General features: G+C 42.5%; 1 protein-coding gene across 1 annotated transcript in view; it reads left to right on the plus strand.

The window, feature by feature from the left end:
• CLNK (cytokine dependent hematopoietic cell linker) overlaps positions 1-20,892 on the plus strand; it is a 151,261-nt gene that overhangs the window by 103,309 nt on the left and 27,060 nt on the right. Inside the window, exons 9-12 of the mRNA XM_041751424.1 lie at positions 10,606-10,631; positions 10,846-10,865; positions 12,105-12,215; positions 18,888-18,915. Coding sequence (XP_041607358.1) covers positions 10,606-10,631; positions 10,846-10,865; positions 12,105-12,215; positions 18,888-18,915 — 185 coding nt within the window. The remainder of the gene's footprint in view (positions 1-10,605; positions 10,632-10,845; positions 10,866-12,104; positions 12,216-18,887; positions 18,916-20,892) is intronic.

Below are 20,892 nucleotides of genomic sequence, written 5' to 3' on the forward strand. Positions count from 1 at the left end.
ATGGCTGAATTTGCAACCAGGGTAACCCCAAACACAGGCTCTGCCCCTCCCTGGCTGTGTGACCTTAAGTTAGGCAACTAACCTTTCTGGGTCTTACTTTCCTCCTCTGCAAAGTGAGAAGTGAGCAGGGCTTTTATGACTATCCAATTTAGGAGCATTAACCAAGGCAGGAAAATCTAGCTGTTCTCAAATCCTTTCTCCTTTCAGTCCTGAAAGACCTCCCATATGTCTTCCATCCATACCACTTCTAAACTCCCCCCCCCCCAAAATAGGAGAGCTTCCAAATCAGTGCCTCTTTACACCTTAAAATGTCAGTACCTTCAGTGTACCAACAGCACTTGATTCAGAGCTCCTCTCCATGAACTGATATATTTTAGTCCCTAGAAACCAGGTGAATTATGTAGACAAAATATTTTCACATCTCTCGACACAGAAAGGACCAGAAGCCCAGAGGGATCCCAGATCAGACCACAGTCATTTGACACACAAATGTTCCACATCATTCTAGAACCTTCACAGGCACCCATTGAGAAATGAGTCCTGGAGAGAGAGCAGACAAGAAGTGGATGTCATAATTCCTTCCTTTTGTAGAGTTCACCATACACATCCATTCACTTCTTTGATTGCAGAAGCTTCTTTGACCATTATTCTACATATCAACATGTCTGTTTGCCGATTAAGATGCTTCTAATCCCCATTCCAACATGTGTGTTGGGGGAGCACTCCCCCACACACCCCCGCAAGCAGTTCTCAGGCAACAGCTGTGTCTACAACTCAACCCAATTCTGATACTATCTACAAAGAGGCAGCATCACATTCCACAGGTCAAGGGCTCAGTCCCACAAAGCTGCCCTCACTTCAGATGCCAGTCACAAGCCCAGATTGTCACGTGTGCTTCTGACAGACACGCTATAGATTGGAGGTTCCACTGACCTCCCATTCTTAGGTTCCATAACTTGCTAGAGAGGTTCACAGAACTCAGAGCAACATTTTACTCATGAGATTACAGTTTATAATAAAAGGATATAAGTCAGGAAAAGCCAGATGGAAGAGATGCACAGAATGAGATATGTGAGAAAGGGAGTGGCACTTCCATGCTTCTTCTATCTTCAACCCAAGTCTCAGAACCCAACCTTTTCAGGTTTTATGGAGGCTTCATTACATCAGCATAAGTGATGAAATCACTGGGCATTAGTAAGTGAACTCAATCTCAAGCTTCTCTCCCCTCCTCAATGTGAGTGTGGGAAGTACTAAAAGTTCTAACTCTCTAGTCACATGGTGAGCTACCCCGTGTCCCCTACAACCATGCCCAGATGCTGTCCAAAGTCACCTCCCTCCTTAACATAAGAGAACACGCCTTTATAGTTCTCATCACTTAGGAAATTCCAAGGGATTTACAGGCTGTGTGCCAGAATCTTGGGGACGGGGATCAAATATATATTTATTATAAATCACTGTATCACAACTATCCATGCATATATTTACCTATACTTCGCCTCAGCTCACAAAGATATTGGGGTTAGTTAACAAAAACTTACATAGTAAAATAGAAGAAAATAAAAATAAAACCCTAGGGTAAATCTAGGTAGATTATAACACCGAAGCAAAGATAAAATTCAGGATCCTCAGGTACACATCACTACATTCTATTAAAATTAAATTATTGGCTTGCCTCTCAGTTTTCTGGTAGCCTAAGCAAAAAGGGAACCATGCTTCTTTATGTGATATTAATTGCCCATGATAGAAAAGCAAACCAGTTCCTAAGCAAGCACAACAAAGACATCTTTCAGAGTTTTGTCAGCACTGTCCATTTTACAGGGAATGTAGGCTGACATATGAGGACCATGGCTGTATTTGAAAAGGAGCACCTGGGTAGACTGCATACAGGATGTCAGTGAAAGTAGGGCTCCCAGAATTGCGGCTTGTAGGGAGTACAAGGAGGTTGCACGGAAAACTTCTCCAGTAAGAGTCATTCTCTTTACATCCTGTCTTCCTACACTTCCCTAATCGATGGTTCTCCATCACCACCCAGAGCTCTAAGGAACCATACAGAGAAGGAAGCTCCAAGGGGGCGAAATTAATATGAATACTCCCATTTTTAGGATCAGGCATCTTGCTGGAGAATGCTTGAATGATTTATGTGTTTATTACAAAACTCTGTATTTTTGATGCAAACACATTTTCAGATAATTTATTCATTCTCACAAAATGTCATGGAAAAACCATATCGGGTGGTTCAGCAATGACAGAATTTTATGGTGATATTTTTCATCAAGTTGAGCAGTTATAGATTTATGTTAATGTACATTTCATGTCATTTTTCTTGCAATCGTATTCTGACATTATCTGGAAACTGTCAGACTTCAAGACCTTATCTTCCCTGAAGCTTGGATTTTTTTTTTTTTCATTTCCAAAAATGGATGAGAGTTTATTTAGGGGCAAAGTGTTTATATATAATATAGTAGTATAGCTTGTTTATGATGAGCCATTAGCACTCACCACAAATCCAAAAGAAACTGTCTTCTTTTCAGAGAAGGATAGCTGTAATGTTCAAATATAGTGTGGCTTAGCTTCTTAATGCTGAGAATAAAGGACGTTAAAGTGAATTTCTCTTTGCTTCAGATGTGAACCAAGCACAGACTGTGAACCAATTTTCTTTGAGGTGACAAGCATACCATATGCAAGAATGAATTTATAACGAAATACAATAAACTATCCAAGAAAAGAAAGAGAATTATGCACAGGTGACTGAACGTGTTCATCCAGAAACATGAGCTTGGTTGAAAAGAAGCAAAATAGAATTCCACATAATGCCATCAAAAGACCTTTCTTCTCATTTGCTTTTAAAGGAATTTGGATGCCAACAAAATTAGAATCAGAGATGAGTTTGAGTTAATCTGGCTCAACTCCCTCATTTTATGCAAGGAAGCCTAGCAAGAGAAGTGGCTTGCTCAAGGTCACAGAGGTCAGAGACTAGACCAGAGCTCAGGGCAGTGTTTCCAGGGTTTTGCTGTATTTGCTAGCATCTAAAATCCATTCTGCAAACTCCCCCTCCTGTCCCCTGTTAACCCACACATCCAGACTCTGCAAGGTTTAGTGCAGGACAAGAATTGATGGGCGATACTGCCCCCTCGTGGCACCGCGTGGCAACACAAAACATTGCAAAAATGATGGAACTTGGCATAGAATAGATTGTATTTTTAACAAAAATAACAAGCCTTGGGCCACAGAGATGATCAGAAATAAATTTAAGACAATTCTCATATCATTTTGGATTTAAATTTATTTCAGACATAACCCATGGCTCAAAAGCAACACAAGCACTGATAGAATATTCGGTTCAAAGTTGATGTTATAAATGTGTCATGAATGTTATAAATTTTGTAAAAATCCCTCATTAATGGGACTACAGGAAAGCATTTTTGTCTCCTCATCACACACAGAAAATAAGGTGGCTCAGAGAAAAGGAAGGGTGTCTGATAACTGCTCGTTTTAACAAATACGGTTTTCTGAAAGAGAAATTATAAAGTAGCCACAAATAAAGGAATCAAAAACAAGGGAGTTACCACTGTGTGTGATAACTGCCAGGGTAGCAGGTCGCTTTGTTTAATAATACTTGTTCCAGGGCACTGAACAGCAATCAGACCGTAGGCCATGAGGAGCCCCCAGTCTGGTGCAGTCAACACCACATATTTTTGGGAACTCAGTAACGTGCATACTTAATTCTACCTGGAGGAAGGATTGTGTTTCCTAGGAAAGCTTCACAGAGCAAGAGGCATTGGACTGAAGTGAGAGACAATGACCTCACAGGAAGTTAAACATGTTTTCTGATGCTTAGGAGCAGCTAAAATGTGGTTGCGTGAATGTGAGACCTGGGGACATGGATCCCTGGGTTCATATCCCAGCACGACTGCTTTCCAAATAATAAAACCCCAAGAATCTTAACCTTTCTACGTTAGTCTCCACTTCTCTAGAATGGAGGAGAGGGGATCCCTGGGTGGCTCAGTGGTTTAGCGCCTGCCTTTGGCCCAGGGCATGACGCTGGAGTCCCAGGATTGAGTCCTACGTGGGGCTCCCTGCATGGAGCCTGCTTCTCCCTCTGCCTGTGTCTCTGCCTCTCTCTCTCTCTCTCTCTCTCATGTGTGTGTGTCTCTCATGAATAAATAAATCAAACATTTTAAAAATAATAAAATAAAAATAAAATGGAGGAGATGCCAGCTATATCATAAGATACCTGTAGTTGGAAAGGCGAGAACCAGTGAAAACCTACAGGACTGTCATTGACACATGGTGGACCCTCCACGAAGGGCTACTACTGAACTGAACAGATTCGCAGGACTCTGTGCTCCTTCCAATCCTTGCCTTTCTTCCAGCACTCAAATGTCTTCCTAACTCTCGAAGCTAAAACCATGCCATTCTCTATCCAGTCTGGTGTACAGCATACAAAGTAAGTCTTGTAGATGAATATAAAAATAAGCTAGCTTCTCAATCACAAGGATCAAAGTTTACTGAACGTTGTTTTTCCTAAAACAAACACAGAGCAGCATGCTGAGTGCAGAGTAGATGCATAGGAAATATTTATTAGGTCTAAAACTCAGTCCATTTTAATAGCATATCAGATCAGCATCACCAGGTGTTACTGGGCCACCTAGAGACAAGCCCACCCCAGTCATGCGCCCCCCACTAGCTGAGGGCCTATCCCACATCCCCCACTAACCCCAACATGGAGAAGTAGATGGTCAAGTGCATGTTAATGTCCATGCTCCTAAGATTGTACTCTCTGACTTTATTTGCGCAGTTGCTAAAGAAGGTACGTCCCTCTCAAATCCATGGCTTTGTCTAATTTAATGTCTCTCTGCCCAACCCAAAGAATGGTGTCAGCAATTTATTGTTGTAATTAATTTCTGAACACTTCAGACTTAAAGAGGTGTCTCAAACAGGCCTTGTCAAATCTACATTAGCCACTTGGATCATATGTTGCTTCTTAAGGTTCTTCCATAATTAATCATCAGGACATGCAGTCCTAATGGTTCACATTTATATATCATAAAACTCTTAGCCATGATAAATACTGTGATGAGTCCAGGTTTTATCCATTTTTGTCCAGAGTCTATTTCTCTAATTATAGAACTATCTATCTAGGTCTATCTCTGAACTGTTGATCTTCATGATCATATTTCATAGATAAAGGGTATGGTGTATATTTAACACAAATTGAATGGCAGCTAAGTAAAAAAAAAAAAAAAACAAGTATTATTTCATTCTAACCACACCCAAAAAAACTATGCTTCATGATCTGCATTCTACAGACTCAGAACCTGAAGCATAGAGCATTTGCAAAATTTGCCCACGGTCACTCAGTAAGTGATAGAGGAGGGATTAGAACCCAATGTGAATGATTTCCAAGGTCCCATTTGTTGCCACTCTGTTGTGCCATTGTCCCTTCAATCTAGAAATACATCTACATATCTTTGTTCCCTATTTAAGTCACAGATGAGGTTACCAAAGCACAGAGCGGCCAAATAATTTGTATTAAGTCACTCAGCTCATTAATAGTAGTGTCAACACCAAATCACAAGTGGTAGTAAATCTAAAAACAGATCTCTGAAGGGGAAAAAGTATGAGAACAAATTTGAAGGGCTGATGCTATCCTACTTCCAGATATATACTATAAAGCTCCGGTAACCAGGGCAGTGCAGTATTGGTGAAAGAACAAACGCAGCAATGGAACAGAATGGAGAGCCCAGAAATAGACCCACATTTAGTCAACTGATCTCTGACAAAGCAGCGGAGGTCATCCGATGGAGCAAAGATTGTCCTTCCAGCAAACAGTGCTGGAACAACTGGACATCCTCTTGCAAAAAAAAGAAAGGAGAAGAAGGAAAGAAAGAAGAAAGAGACAGGAAGGAAGGAAGGAAGGAAGGAAAGAAGGAAGGAAGGAAAGAAAGAAAGAGAAGAAAGAAAGAGAAAGAAAGAAAGAAAGAAAGAAAGAAAGAAAGAAAGAAAAGAGAGAGAGAGGAGAGAGAGAGAGAAAGAAAAATGAATTAATCTAAACACAGGCCTTACGGAAAGAGAAAGAAAGAAAGAAAGAAAGAAAGAAAGAAAGAAAGAAAGAAAGAAAGAAAAGAGAGAGAGAGGAGAAGAGAGAGAGAGAGAGAGAGAAAGAAAAATGAATTAATCTAAACACAGGCCTTACTCCTTTACAAAGATTAACTCAAAATGGCTCGGAGACCTAAATTAAAAATTGAAACTATAAAACTAGAAGATAGCACAGGAGAAAACCTCGATGACCTTGAGCATGGTGATACCTTTCTAGCCAACAACACCAAAGGCACGACCCATGAGACAAATCATCGATGAGCTGGACTTCCTGAAAATTACAAACTTCTGCTCTGGGAAAGACAATGTCAAGAGAAGAAGACAAATCACAGCCCTGTGGAGAATATCTGCAAAAGACCCGTCTGATAAAGGACTGTTGTCCAAGATATACAAAGAGCTCATAAAGCTCAACAATAAAAAAAAAAAAAAGTCCAATTAAAAAATGGGCCAAAGACCTCAACAGGCACATCACCAAAGAAGATATACAGATAGCAAATAAGCCTATGGAAAGATACTCCACATCATACATCACCAGGGGGAGATGAATTCAAACAATCATGAGATAGTACCACACACCTATAAGAATGGCCAAAACCCACAAAATCCACACCCCCAAATGCTGGTGAAGATGCAGGTGGACAGGAGCGCTCACACATTGCTGGTGGGAATGCAAAAGAGCACAGCCACTTGGAAGACAGTTCGGCGGTCTCTGATAGAACCGAACGTGTACGCAAAATCATTTATTTTTCAGTGATGGCTGTGTTTCACAACTGCATTGCAAACAAAACAAAACAAAGACCACAAATAGGCCTTGTGATCCTTTCTTCTGCAGGATGCTTTGCTTTAACTTCGCAGAGCCCTGCAAGGTGGACAATTTCTTCATCATTTCTCCCTAAGAAGCTACAGAGGTAACAGTCAAACCCAGTGCATCAGTTCTACAGCCACGCGGTGCTCACCTCACCACGTTACCTCCGAAGCAGCAATAAATTTTGCGGCGGAAGTGGAATCAATCTTGTGGCAGCACCAAGAGCAAATGAGGACACTCTGTGGGCAGATGGTGCTAATTACACAGATGGCCACCAGATGGCGAGCACGCCAGCCTCCTCCTCCTCCTGAAACCCACTTGATTGAATTTCAAGAAGGAAAAAGGACCACACAGAAAAACCGTGTGTGTGTCTTCTTATGTCACAGATAGGGAGTTTTCCTAGCATTTGAGATCATCTGTGTGCTTCACAAGGACAGTAGATTGCCAGTCCCCCTCTAATTTTCCATTGCACAATAATGCTAGTAACTGGGTGTGCGTTACAGGCCACATACCTGAAGCACTAACCCATGTATCCCACACACAGATTCCAGTGAAGTGTGAGTATCTATTTCTCACTTTTCCAGATGAGAAAACTCAGCCGTCCCTCAATCCTTTTGCTTATTTCACAAATATTTATTGAGAACTTGCTATGCTCTCGCCCGTAGTAGGTACAGAATCAAGATTCAAATTCCAAAAACTCCGCTCCATATATCTCATCTTCTTCTATTATCCCAGATACCTGAGCTGTTTTTTTTTTAATAAATTTATTTTTTATTGGTGTTCAATTTGCCAACATACAGAATAACACCCAGTGCTCATCCCGTCGAGTGCCCCCGTCGGTGCCTGTCACCCATCCACCCTCACCCCCCGCCCTCCTCCCCTTCCACCACCCCCAGTTCGTTTCCCAGAGTTAGGAGTCTTTATGTTCTGTCTTCCTTTCTGATATTTCTGAATACCTGAGCTGTTGTGACTTTATTAAGCAACCCCCTCCCCAAACCAAGCTGGTTGGATTTTATGAATTGATGATGACCTGGTACATTGCCTATTTGATCCAGTTTTCTCACTCGTAGAATTCCTGAAATTCACGCTTACCTGCTAATCTGTAGGATTTCAGTTATCTAAGCAACGCACAAGTGAAGCTTGACAGCACAAATGGTTACTAATACACATATCTGATAGAGCCAAAATCTCTGCTGCTGTCGCTGATATCATATACAAGATTTTTTAAGTGAGGGGGTAAAACTAAGTGATGCCACAGAAAAGGTGATATTATAAGGAAGACACAGGACAACATGAACACTGTACCCAAAGACAAAGCTCCTGCCATAGCCTATAAGATGGCAGATGATCTAGGCACTCTCCTACCTCCACAACCACCACTCACTCAAGCCGCACCTCCTTCTTGTTCATCTCACCTCAGGGCCTTTGCACTTGCTGTTTCCTCTGTCGGGAAATGCCTGCCCACACAATCATGTGATGGGCTCCCTTACTTTTCTTGGGCCTCTGTTTTCATCACTTACCCAGAAAGACTTTCTGGGATCTGCCTATGAAACAGCCAACCCGCTCCCCCTTTTCTCTTGCGTGACAGATGGGGAAGTCTTCCTGCTCCTACTTTCTCCCTCATTCTGTAGCATTTTTCTTTGGAGCACTTGTCATCACCTGTCATTGTCATTGTATACTTGTATTTGTTCTCTATCTCCTGTCACTGAAATGTAAGTTACATGGGAATAACAACTTCTGTTTAGGTGTTATATTCTCCACCACCTGCATTAATAAATATATTAAAAATGAATCCATGCCTGACACATACTATGTGCTCAATAATAAGTCAATGAATTAAAGGAAGATAGATATCCTTTCCTGAGCTCAGTCACTGAGGCAAACAGGATAGAGATCTCTGAAACGATAAATGGAATGTTCCTACTGAGTCCCAGATACTCAGTCTTTTTATTGAATTTTTTTTCCAGTAATTGAATTGATCCCCCATAGATATAGTGGTAGCTATGAAGAAAGGCCTCTCCAAAAGCTGACATCTATAGCTTTGCAGGGAAAGGCATCAATATGAGCAGCGAGGCAGTCCACTGGGGAGCTCTGAGGGTGAAGCCAATGCAAACAAAGCGAGACGAAGTGCATCTTACACTTTTGACTTGCTGCCTTAAGAGGGTATCATGTAGTCTAGCTTTTTGGAAATACCACTGAAAGAGCCAAAGATCTAACATTAACTAGACTGCTGCCGTTGTTGAAATCCATCCCGGATCCTATTTTGTTTTTACGATGCCAAGAACATCTACGATTCCTGTTTGCCATTAGTGTTTGAATTTATGCAGAGAAATCCAGTTTATCTATTTTAAAAGTGTCTTCCAAAAACAAAAATAAAATACGAAGTATGGTAATTTTCCTCCATTGAGTAATTACTTCAGACCTGGAAGAGCCCTCCAAATCACCCAGACGAGTATGTGCTGTGTTGTTCTGGGCCAGCTGGACGTTTCCCCCCAAAAGAAATCTGGAAGCAGATTGAGGTGGAGCCCCCTGTGACATGGGATGACGAGCCAGAAACCAGTCCCCTAGCCCTCTCGGCCCCTCAGAGGGCCCTGGGGGAGTCCAGGGTGCCCTTCAGAGCATGGTTAACACCCCCTCAGCCAGTTTGGCCTCACTGCCTCACACACAGGAAATGAAGCTCAGCGAAGCCAGCAATCAGCCGAGGGTGAAGTCATCCACAACAGGGGCCACGTTTTCCCATTGGCTCCTCCCACAACCTTATAAAACATTTACAACAGCACATCTGCTTTCATAGGAGGCTTTTTTCTGACATCCCCCACTAACCTAAATCTCTCGTGTGTCCCTTTAATATCATGACCTTCTCTCTGAAATTCTGAAAGATTTCATTGTGTTTCCAATGCACATCTACGCTCTTAGGTACAAGCCTGGTGGCAACAGGGACAGTGTCTCCCCGTCACAATTGTGTCCCCAGACCCCAGAACTTGGCCTGTGAACCCAACAAGTGTAAATCCTTTGAGGGAAGGGCAGTATTGTCTTTGTCCCCTAGCGCCTGGTTCTGTGCTAATTAGCTCAGAGTCTCAGCCTAATGATTACCTTTGACTTGAATTGGATTGTGGAACTAAAACTACCTGGATGTCAGGAAAAGCCCTCCTGGCCTTCATTCACACCCTTGTAGGGTTGGGTGGTCTTGAGCAATTGTCCTACCTAGTTTGTCCTTACTTTCGTCTAATATAAAAGTTGGGTTTTGGAGTCTTAGAAAACCCTTCCATCTAGAAAATTCGGTGATGCTATCTATCTTCCTCTGCTCAGAAATGTCCAGTGAAGGTGTTTGGCAGGAATCTGAAATAATGAGGTAACTATATAAATATAGAAGAATGTTAATTATAAGTAAGAATTAGTGGCCAAGAGGCAGACCTTGGGAGTCGTACCACATGCAATGAAGTCTTCATTCTACCATTTACGGGGTGTCTGGAGGGTAACTTCCCCATGCCTCACTCTTCACTTCCAGAACAAAGGTGAGGATTAAATGAGATCCCAGAACTAGTAATATTAGGTCCTGGATACCTAATAAGATCTCAGCAAACTTTAATTGACATTATCATCAAGATTATTCAAATGGGGAATAATTTCCACTCAAACATATGTAAAACTAGTTTGATGACATTTTCCATAAACTCACTGCTTTTCCTCTTATGTTTCAGGAGACAGACCCACAAAAGGAAGCAAGGTAAGAGAAGTCATTAAAATGTGTTTGTCACCCACTCTTTATTTTAGAAGCATGGGAATGTGGACAATGCAAAGGCTTAGATATCACTTGAAAAATATATCTTAGAAGTTTGGTTGGCATTTGTCATTTCTATTTGTAAACCCCCAAACTGTTAACTGTTAGTTCTGCTCAGAGAACAATGCATTTAATTTCTGATTCTCATTTCCTTTTGCAGACTCCTCTACCACCTCCTCGGTAAGACACTTAAAATAGAAATTTTATTTTGCTATGCACTTAAATGATGAGTTCCAGAATCTGAAAAGCTCCAGAATTTAAAAAAGAAAAACACAAGCACTTGATGTGGAAAAACTAGTACGAGCTGGCCAGTGAACAAGAGTGGACAAGCCTTTACTCAACGACATTCCCGCTCACTCACACCCAACCAGCCACTCTTTGTACCTTCACTCATCTGTTCGTGATGTGGGCACTGCTCCTCTATCTTTTCCCGTTGCTTCCCTCCTTTTAGTATAGAAACCCCCCAAATGGGGCACCTGATGGCTCAGTGATTGAACATCTGCCTTTGGCTCAGGTCGTGATCCAAGGGTCCTAAGATCGCGTCTCATATCAGGCTCCCCGCAGAGAGCCTGCTTCTCCATCTCCCTATGTCTCTGCCTCTCATGAATAAATAAATAAAATCTTAAAAAAAAAACAAAAACAAAAGAAAGAAGCCCCCCCAGATGATACCAGCACTTAGGAAATGCCTTAAAGGAACTTACAAGGTATAGGTATACATTTATATATGCACATGTATTTTTCCATATAATATACATAGAAATACTACTATTATTCTATTGTGCATACACATGAAGGGAAGAGCCACAGCCTGGACTTCACAGGCTCTGGATGAGTCGGTCACTCTGCTGTCCTACTTGGGCCCCGAGAGGACCTCTGTCACAGAGTGTACCACCCTTGCTTCTGAGTGTACCTTATGGCTTCTCTCTGCCACCCTGGAGGGAAGCAAAAACGAACTGTTTTTGCTCTCTGCATCTCCAGCCTCCACCAATAGTGCCTGATATACTTTAAAAATGAGTGAACGGCAGAATAAATGGGTGAATGAGACGCTCATTGACTTTTAAACATTTTCCTATTTCTTTGGGGTGTTTAAAGAGCTCACATCTTCCAGTCGTCCTCAAACCCAGACAGGCGGCATGTTGAGCAATCTGTGATGCCCTGCAGAGGATGACATCATATCCTTTGGAAAACAGAACCAGACCAAAGAGCATGTTGTGGGGAGGGAGTTTTAGGCTCACTGGGAGTGACTATAGAGTGTTCTGATCATCAAAGGTACCTGAAAATGATCAGATTGCCCTTTAAAGCAGCCAGCACCCCAAAACTAATTTCCCACCCAAAGCCGGGGACACGGAGGGCAGGGCTGGCTGAGGAGCTACCTGCACAGCCAACCTTCTCAGACTCTCACTGTGACTCTTTCCACAGGCCACCCATCACTCTTCCAAAGAAATACCAGCCCTTGCCACCCCAGCCAGAGAGCAGCTGGTCACCCCTCCCTCAGAGGCTCGGCTTTCCTGAAGTCCAGAAAGGGCCCAGGTGACAGGTTTGGTGTTGTCACTGGTGGGCATGGGAGGGCAAGGAGGACAACCAACCATCTCTGGAAACAGGCTCCCTACTGTGCTCGGAGGGGCTGACCATGCCTGGAGGGAACACAGTCTTAGAAACCTGCACTTCGATTCTTTAACAGAAAATCCACCTTCTTTGTAATAAAATGAGTTACTGAAACAAAGGCTCACTTGAAACCTGAATTCATTATGGAAGAAAATGGTAAGTGCCAGAAAGGAATCAGGACGTTTTATGTAAAAACCGAAAGGGTGTTCAGGCTATGGGCAGACCAATTCCGACCCCCAGCTTCTCACCACCCAGACTGCAGGAATATTATCGCACGTGAAAACCCATTTGTCAATAACAGGTTTGACAATAATGTTTTTGGCAAATAATTAAAAAGCCGACACTCTGGCATGAAGAGCTGACGACAGAGCCCCACTCCCAAACATGTGGGGCATCTGGCAGCCAGCAACAATCACAACATGTAACAAATGTGAATGGGCTTCCCCTCCTCCCCTCCACCAGAGTTTGAATTTCCAAAACCGCCTTATTTTAGAAGGCAGAACAGAAGTTAGCATTTCTCTTTGCTCCTGCATGGAGTGAATGACACTTTCCTACTGCAATCTTGAATCAGCAGATTGGAGCCAAGGCATTAATTAGTAAGCATTTTTTCAAAGATCCAGAAATTGAAAATATCAGGCATATTTTGAGCTTCTGTGGAAAACCCAGTCAGGTTCTGATGGAAACGTGGAAGAGCCTAAAATGCCATTTCCCTCTTCTTTTTCTGGCGAATGTCTCTTCATCTGTTCATCCTTTGCAGCCCCACGCAAACACACCTCCCGCTCTCCCCCGTGCAATCTCACCTCCTCTGCCGGCTTCTCCACTGGCCTCGCAGTGTGGGGAGGGATACAAGCGCTCAGGTGTCGATTCCAACTGCCCCAGCTAAAATTTAGGTGCTCCTTCTTCTGAATGGGCAGATTTGGGCATTCTCAGTTCTCAGCTGGAGGTGACTTGGCCCTCAAGGGAAATTAGCAGTATCCAGAGACAAATTTTTTGTGACATGTCAATGGCAGGAACGCTCCTGGCATCTCGTGGGTACAGGCCAGGGACACCACTAAACACCCTACAGTGTATGGAACAGGCCCACAACAAAGAATAATGGGCCCTAAAAGGTCAATAGTGCAGAGGTTGAGAAAATCCTTTAGAGCAAATTACTCACCTTCACCCAGCTCTGGTCTTTTTCAGTGGTAAAGGGAGGATTGCAGTAATACCTACCACCTAGCTCATGGGCTAATGTGAGAATTACACAAGCTTAATCATGCCAAGTGTTCAACACTGCTTGTCCAGCACATAGTTGTGGCTCCCATTACCTGGAGCCATATCCTGTGGCTGGCTTTCCCACCCCCGACCCCGTATAATTATTTGGATGCAAGACTCTCTGTTTCACCCCAAAAGGAGGCACTGACTTATTTCAGCGTGAGTAGTTCCTAGCACAGTGCCTGGCACACAGTACACTTTTGATAAATCTGTAATTCCTTCTGCAGTTTCCAGAGGGTCTTAGCCAGACCGGGAGTCACCAAATGTGCTCTGTTTTGATTTCTAGTTTCAAAGTGTGAAAGACAACAGCCAACAGTAGACCGTCAAACCCGTGAAGTGGTGTCATCAGTATTGGAAATGTAAAATGTATCACTCCCAGAGACTACTGACCAAAGAGTCTAACATGTTCAGAACTGGTCAAAACTCAGAGAAGTAAGAAGATAGAACATAGGATGAACAAAATATCAGAGCTCATGAGGTTCTTCAATGTGGAGAAAAAGAGAATTTTCTCTTCCTTCTGTTTCTTCATGCTGGAAAGAACAGGTGTTGGGACCCAGCAGAACTGGGCTTGGATCCCAGCTGAGCCACTTCTGGCTGTATCAGCTCATAAAGCTCTTACGACAGTTCTGAGTTTCCTTATTTGTGAAAACAGCATAGCCATCCCCCTGTGACAGAGTTGCGGTGATTTCTCTAGGGTGCCTAGGATAATATCTGTCACCGCACAGGAAAGAAAGAAAAACACCTGAACATCATCTCCCATATGTACCCGACAGAATCAGCACCTATAACCCTATTTTTCTCTTGAAATACAGGTTATATATTCTAGTGCAATGTTCCTCATCCTGGCTTTACATTAAAATAATCAGAAAAGCTTTTTAAAAAGTACTATTCCCCATTACCTGCTTCAATCACTCATAGAGAGGAGAAGGAGCCATCACTGTTTTTTAAAGCTCTCCGGGGTGAAGCTGATGCGCAGGCAGGGCTAAGGACCCAGAGGGAACCAGGTTCTAGGAATCTATCTGCAAAGCTTTGACAGGCCTTAGGCCTTCCCTACATATGCTCAAGCTTCCAGTGTCTAAAATAATGCTCACTTGAGGTGTAAATGAGTTCCTCTGCAGTCTGGATCACTACAGCTTATTATGCAGCCAACGCCATCGTGTTGGAATCTTTACAAATCTCCATTTTGCATCACTGGGGTTTCTGCAGCCATAATTAAATTTGTTTAATCACTTTTAGAAGTGACGAGAAGGGTCTCTTTACCATAAACCTCTCCAGAGGGTCATTACATCCCACCTCACTGTATCCTTCCAGGAGTCCTCTAAAGGATGGTTTTCGAAGGCTTGGTGGCTGGTTGATAGAAGATGCCTGGTAAAAATCACTTCCCTAACCATTGGGTACATAGGGTCACTAAGATTCACAGAAGTTAGGTGACTTGATCAAAGTTATAGGATTGGGGTAGGACCCCTGAGGGATCAAAAAAAAAAAAAAACACAGAGCTTGTGTGAGACATCAGGAATGTCACCCTGAATGAGAAAGAGTTTTGCAGTTTTGCTATAAGAGGAGAGCTTCCAAATTCATTATGAGTTGGGCACCATATTGGTAGTCAGATGGCCATTACTAATGACACACATGTTGACTGTCAACAACCACAGGAGGCTGTGGCTAGGTTCACTGTCTCTGAAAACAGAAGGGACACTGGAGAGCTGAGCTGCTTCAGCCCATTCAGGAAGACTAGGGCCCACTCCCCTCCTACCAGCTGCTCCTTAGGCTCTGGGGGATGGATGGCCCTCCGTCAGGGGAGGCAGTGATTGACAGGTAGCAGTCCACAGCAGCCACAGAAGGCAGCTGACAGCTGTAGCCCTTTACAATGGCCTCTGCTCCCCTGACAGTGAATGTGGCTCTGGCTATTTCTGCATCCATTTGTCTCCACTGACTCGGCCAGTCTCCATTTGAAAGCTAGGTCTTGGCTTCACCAAACCATTGCTGAATAGAAGCACTTCTGTTATTGAACATGCAACTTAAATCCTTCATTGACGACTGAAAATTAGAAAAGGACTTTGAAGTCTGGGGAATGTTTGTGGGGCATTCCCTTCATGGACCATTATTATGATTTTTATCCTATCCGTGTACTTAATTATTTTTTGCTCAGCTCATTTTCTTTAAGGTAAGTAAATTTATTTAAAAGGGAAACATCATTACCGTCACTACAACACAGCCAATTTCAGACCAAAATTTTGAGCCTGGGGCATTTTCTGTCTCTTAAAAGAGAAGACAACTAAAATGCAAGAGCAGTATTTGGATAAAGTAACCTCTGTATTGAAACTCTCTCTTTGACATAATTAGAAAGAGATTAAAAAGGGAATAACTTTCCCATGATGTAGCCTTTGTAATTTTAATACCATGGCACATGCACCAAATAAAAGCATCCTGAATAATTGTCAGAGGAATGGAACTTTGCTGAGTGCTTGTTACACAATGGACCCAACTCTGGGGTCTTTTGGATGCTTTACCTCATGTAGTCCCCCCAACCACACTGTGCAGAGAGCTGTATCACAACCCCCAGTTTACTGAGGGGGACGCAGAAATACAGAGGTCATGAGTTGAGACGTCTCCCTGCAGCTTTAGCAAACTCCAACCCCTCTGTGCAGGATTCAGCCAGAATGTAAAGAAGGTACCTGATATTTAACCACAAAACACCTGTTCACCTAACTATAGTTTTCCCTTTGAACCAGCAAAGCTGGCACTGCATCAGTTCAAGCAATTTCAAGGACAAAACTGTACATTCTGATGATGTTGGAAGTGCAAACAAAAGAATCTATGGAGATATTGAGAAACCACAGTCCTTTAAGAGAAAGGAAGCCTGGATTACCATGAAGATACACAAATTTGTACGGGAACAGGAACTTATGGATGGGAACTATGGATTTGAGAGCATGAATTTAATTATTATCATTATAGTTTTGCAAGATGTTGCCATTGGAGGAAACTGGGTGACATGCACACAAGATCTCTCTGCATTACTTCTTACAGGAGCACAAGACCCGTAATTATGTTGGAGCAAAAGTTTTATTTAAAAGAAAATATGACTGTTAAAGGTGTTCTGAGGACAGAAGGTGTTATTTTCTTCCAAATAGCTTTCATGTATATTATTTCATGAGCACCTTAATCAACCCTCCTCATTTCTGTGTGGGTTTACCTATTTTACAGGTGGGAAAATCAAGCTTCAGAGAAGGGGCTTCACTTCCTGAGGATGAGGGAGTTCACAGATGACAGAGCAAGGATTCAAACCCAGTTTATTTAAAACTAAGCAAAATCTAAGGGGCACTATTTTTTTATAGTAAAGTGGATTATCCTCAAATACACAATGAGCACTGATTATGCAGAGAAAAGGATGGAGGGAAAGCTTATTCATGCTATGTAGGCAGTGACCATGGCTTATAGGCTGGCCATCTCCAAAACAGAACACAGGACAACTGACACGAGGTGAAAGATGCTCTCAGAGAGGCAATGCGATGCGGTGAGGAGCCAAATGCCCACCCTATTCTGCCATTTTGTGACTGTGCAGGTCTCTCTATCCTCATAAATGTCATTTAAGAGGACCCCTGCCCCTCCAACCACCACCAAAGCCTGATGCCTTCATTTTATAGGTAAAGGGAATGACTGACTTGTAGAATCTTGTCAACATAGGCATTTCCATGCCCAAAGACATTGCTGTGCACAGAAAACCCTCCTATAATGACTTGGGTTCTCACTTAAAAATCCAGTTTTTTAATGTTACCACTTCCAAAGCCTAGCTTTCCTAAAGCCTCAAATTTCCATTAATAAAGTATATTGCTGTATTTATAAATTGAGCAATTTTATCTCAACAGAAGGACACTCTGTCACACTAGGTAGGTTAAGGAATCTAGACAGTAAGACTTATTTACAAATTCAGTTAAACCTCCTTAAGCATTTGAAATACCTTTATATATCTAACTTTAAACCCTAACAAGCAACATTTTAACAATTTTATAAATCTTATAAGGTAAATATATAAATCTAGAAAAATTCAAGTTCCCTCAAACAGTTCAAATTCTTTATAAATGGAGTCAAACATAGCTTAACTCTTGTAACTTAAAATCACAAGTCTAAAATCAATTGCACAATTTAAATTGAAGCCACGTGGCCAATTGGTCAGTAGTCCTAAAATGCCAGATCTCTTAAACAGAAATTAGCCTCAATTTAACCCAAATAATTAATACTATGGGTGTTTGTTTTACTTTATTACCTCTAGCCATATCTCTTTATTGTCTAATTTGCCTCATTGAAAGGGGGAGACAGGGAGTACCAGTTGGTACCGATGTACCAACTCTGATGGGCTGATGAACTGGTTACAAAATATGGCCCTTGGTCTAACTGCCTGCTGCTTGGTGGTCTCAGAGCAGGATACATGATCTGAGCACTGTGTGCTCCGGGGCTCATCTCCATCACACTAGATCAACAGTCTCCATCTGAGGCTGGTGTTGCTGCCTCAACCTCCCCACACTCCCTCAGAGCCAGTTTCCCACCAGCAGACCCAGGCAGATAGAATGTGCCCATCACCCCCACACTTTTCATCACTCCTCATCTGACTTTGACCACATTCCAACAGCAGTGCTCACGGAGTGCCCCACATTGTCATCCTTATCTCTAGCAATCCTCACAATAACCCCCCAAGATGAATGGCTTTGTGGCCAGTCCACAGATGAAAAAGATGAGGCTCAGAGGGGCAAACTGACTAAATTGTCAGTATCCATGAAAGGCTTGCCAGTTCTTCTGAGACCTGCCCAGGACCTCACATTACCGCACTGCGTGTTGAGTTCTTGTCTCATCATTCATTCCATGGTTTGTCTCAAACCCTCTCATGGAAGCCTCCCTCCTCTGACACATGGCTTCCTGGATCCCACCAGACCCTACAATTTCATACGTAGGACTCATCACACTTCCTCAAAGCAAAACACTAACGGTTTGCAATCAAGGTAATAGTAGCAGATCTGACTGTGCTAATGAATCCAACACAGAAAACTAAATATAAGAAGAAAAGATGACGTTATTTAAATTCTCTGAAAATGAAAAGCTAGTTTATTCACGTCCTTTCTGTCACCATCTTTCATATTGCCTTGTAACTTCTTCAGTAGCTTAGAAAATTATGAGAAAAAATAACCTGGCTTTTGCTTTATAGAACAGTGATGAATATCACAGTGGACCATGGGCAGTTAATTTGGCAATGAAAATGCAGTCAAGGGCTTTTAAGGGCTCAGAGTGATTTTATCTTGATCATTATGAACTGTACTTTATGTAACACCATATTTCTTTTCCTTACAGGCAAATAAGCTTAAAGGACTTAAGTGAGGTAAGTGACAATTTTGTCCTCAGAAATAAAGAAGGATTTCTGTGCATTAGAGTCTGTGATGGGCAAGACACTATTTGATTCAGAGCCTTTATCACACTTAATTTTCATAATAGCTATGCTCAAAATGTATTATTATCCCTACTTTAAAAATGAGAAAACTGAACCAAAACACATTAAGATCCAGATCTTAGACCAAGGTCTTATTCTGTTTTATTTTGAGTAAATTCAGTACTTAGAGTTCCCTGGTCCAATGAATAGCATCCCAGTTTCCATGGAAGACATAAGGCTTCCACAGAAGGCTTCCAGTCTCCAGTTATATAGAAATAAGATGTTGCAACTGTACTATACCTTGCCATTTGTTCTTCACAAGAAAGGCAACATGGCTCAGAACGAAAATTTTGATATACAAACCCACACAGACCTGGGTTTGAATCTAGCTGTGCCACATACCACCTTTGTGAACTTTGGCAAGTCTGTCTCCCCTGCGCGCGCATGTGCGCACACCCACACACACACACACACAAAATCCACCCTTCTTTTGGTTTTCTCAGCCATAAAATAAAGATATACTTCTTTGCAAAATTTTTATGAAAAAGTTAAAGTAAGTCAAAGCAAATGCATCAATGACCAAGTGAGCAGTAGAAGCTCAATAAATGGCATGAAAGTCAGGGGCTATGGAGCTGCCTTAGAGCCCCTCCACATTCAGTTCCTTGACCCCCAATGAGGAAGTTCCCTAAGAAGTGGTGGGTCTGCTGTAACTGATGGAAAGTCCTGGTAATACAACCAGAGTGACCTCATCTCATTCCCACTGGCCTCCTAAGGGACCTGGTTCTTGCCTTAGTATGTCAACTATGCTCCTACATTGAGGTGGCAGGTTAATTTATTTTCTTTCTTTTGTTCTGTCTCTCCATCTGTCTTTTATTTGGCTTTATGAAAATACTAAAATCAAACGTCACATTTCTCACTTGTCACTCAATAAGACACTTTTACTACCTTTCATCCATCAGACAATCATGGCAAGGAGGATGGTACATAACTCCTGAATGAGAAGGCCTGCCCTGGTTCTCATCAGGACCTCACCCAGTTCCCCCTCTTTTGGGAGTTGTTAGATTTTCCAAGTGCCACCAGGAAGGAGAAAGGCAGGTGTGGCACTCTGCTGCCGGGCACTCTCGGACTCCACCACTTTCTTCCTGTGGGTCAAATTGATGTGTCTCCAATAGCAGATGGCTGCCACCCAAGATGATCTATAGTCCACAAACTAATTGGTCAGCCTGCAAAGACAATAGGCCCTCCAATCACTAAGGAGCAAGAAGGAAGTAGTGAGGTCAGCCTTAGACAACAGGGGTCAAGCAGGACAATCTGTTTTCTTTGTCTTTGGTTGGCATTCTAGAAGTAGATATCATCTAAACAACACAGCCTAGTGGAAAACACATTCTTCCTCCTTATCTTTTGCCAAGACACTTGCCCATTGTTTGTCTGGGCCAAGAGTCAAGGCCATTTCTCCACCACAAAAGCCATTATCATGGGTCAAATGCCATCCTTGGGTGTGAAGTGCTTACTCATATTATATCTTGGGAACCTGAACCCATTCCCAGCAGAAATGGTGTGCTGCCCACCCCAACTCAAATTCACAGAGCACATTATAGTTGCCAAAGAGAGACTCATTGTCTCACTTAATTCTCACAAAACCTAAGAGAAGAAGAAGCCTCAAGGAGGTGGAAGACTTTGTCAGAGTCTCCACAGCAGCAGCAGACCAGGCCAGCCTCTGAAAGTCCAGGTCTACTCCCCACTCTATGACTCTCTACCTCAGGAAACAGAGACACCTCCAAGTGAAAGTAGCTTGAAAGAAAAAAAGAAGAAAAGGTGGGGAGGGGAAGAGGAGGGAAAGAAAGAAGGACAGAGGGATGGAGGGAGGGACGTAATAAAGGAGGCATTACTATGTAACTTGAATATGTTTATTTTTTAATATCCAAAAGA

Source organism: Vulpes lagopus, chromosome 4 (genome assembly GCF_018345385.1).
Source record: "Vulpes lagopus strain Blue_001 chromosome 4, ASM1834538v1, whole genome shotgun sequence".
NCBI lineage: Eukaryota > Metazoa > Chordata > Mammalia > Carnivora > Canidae > Vulpes > Vulpes lagopus.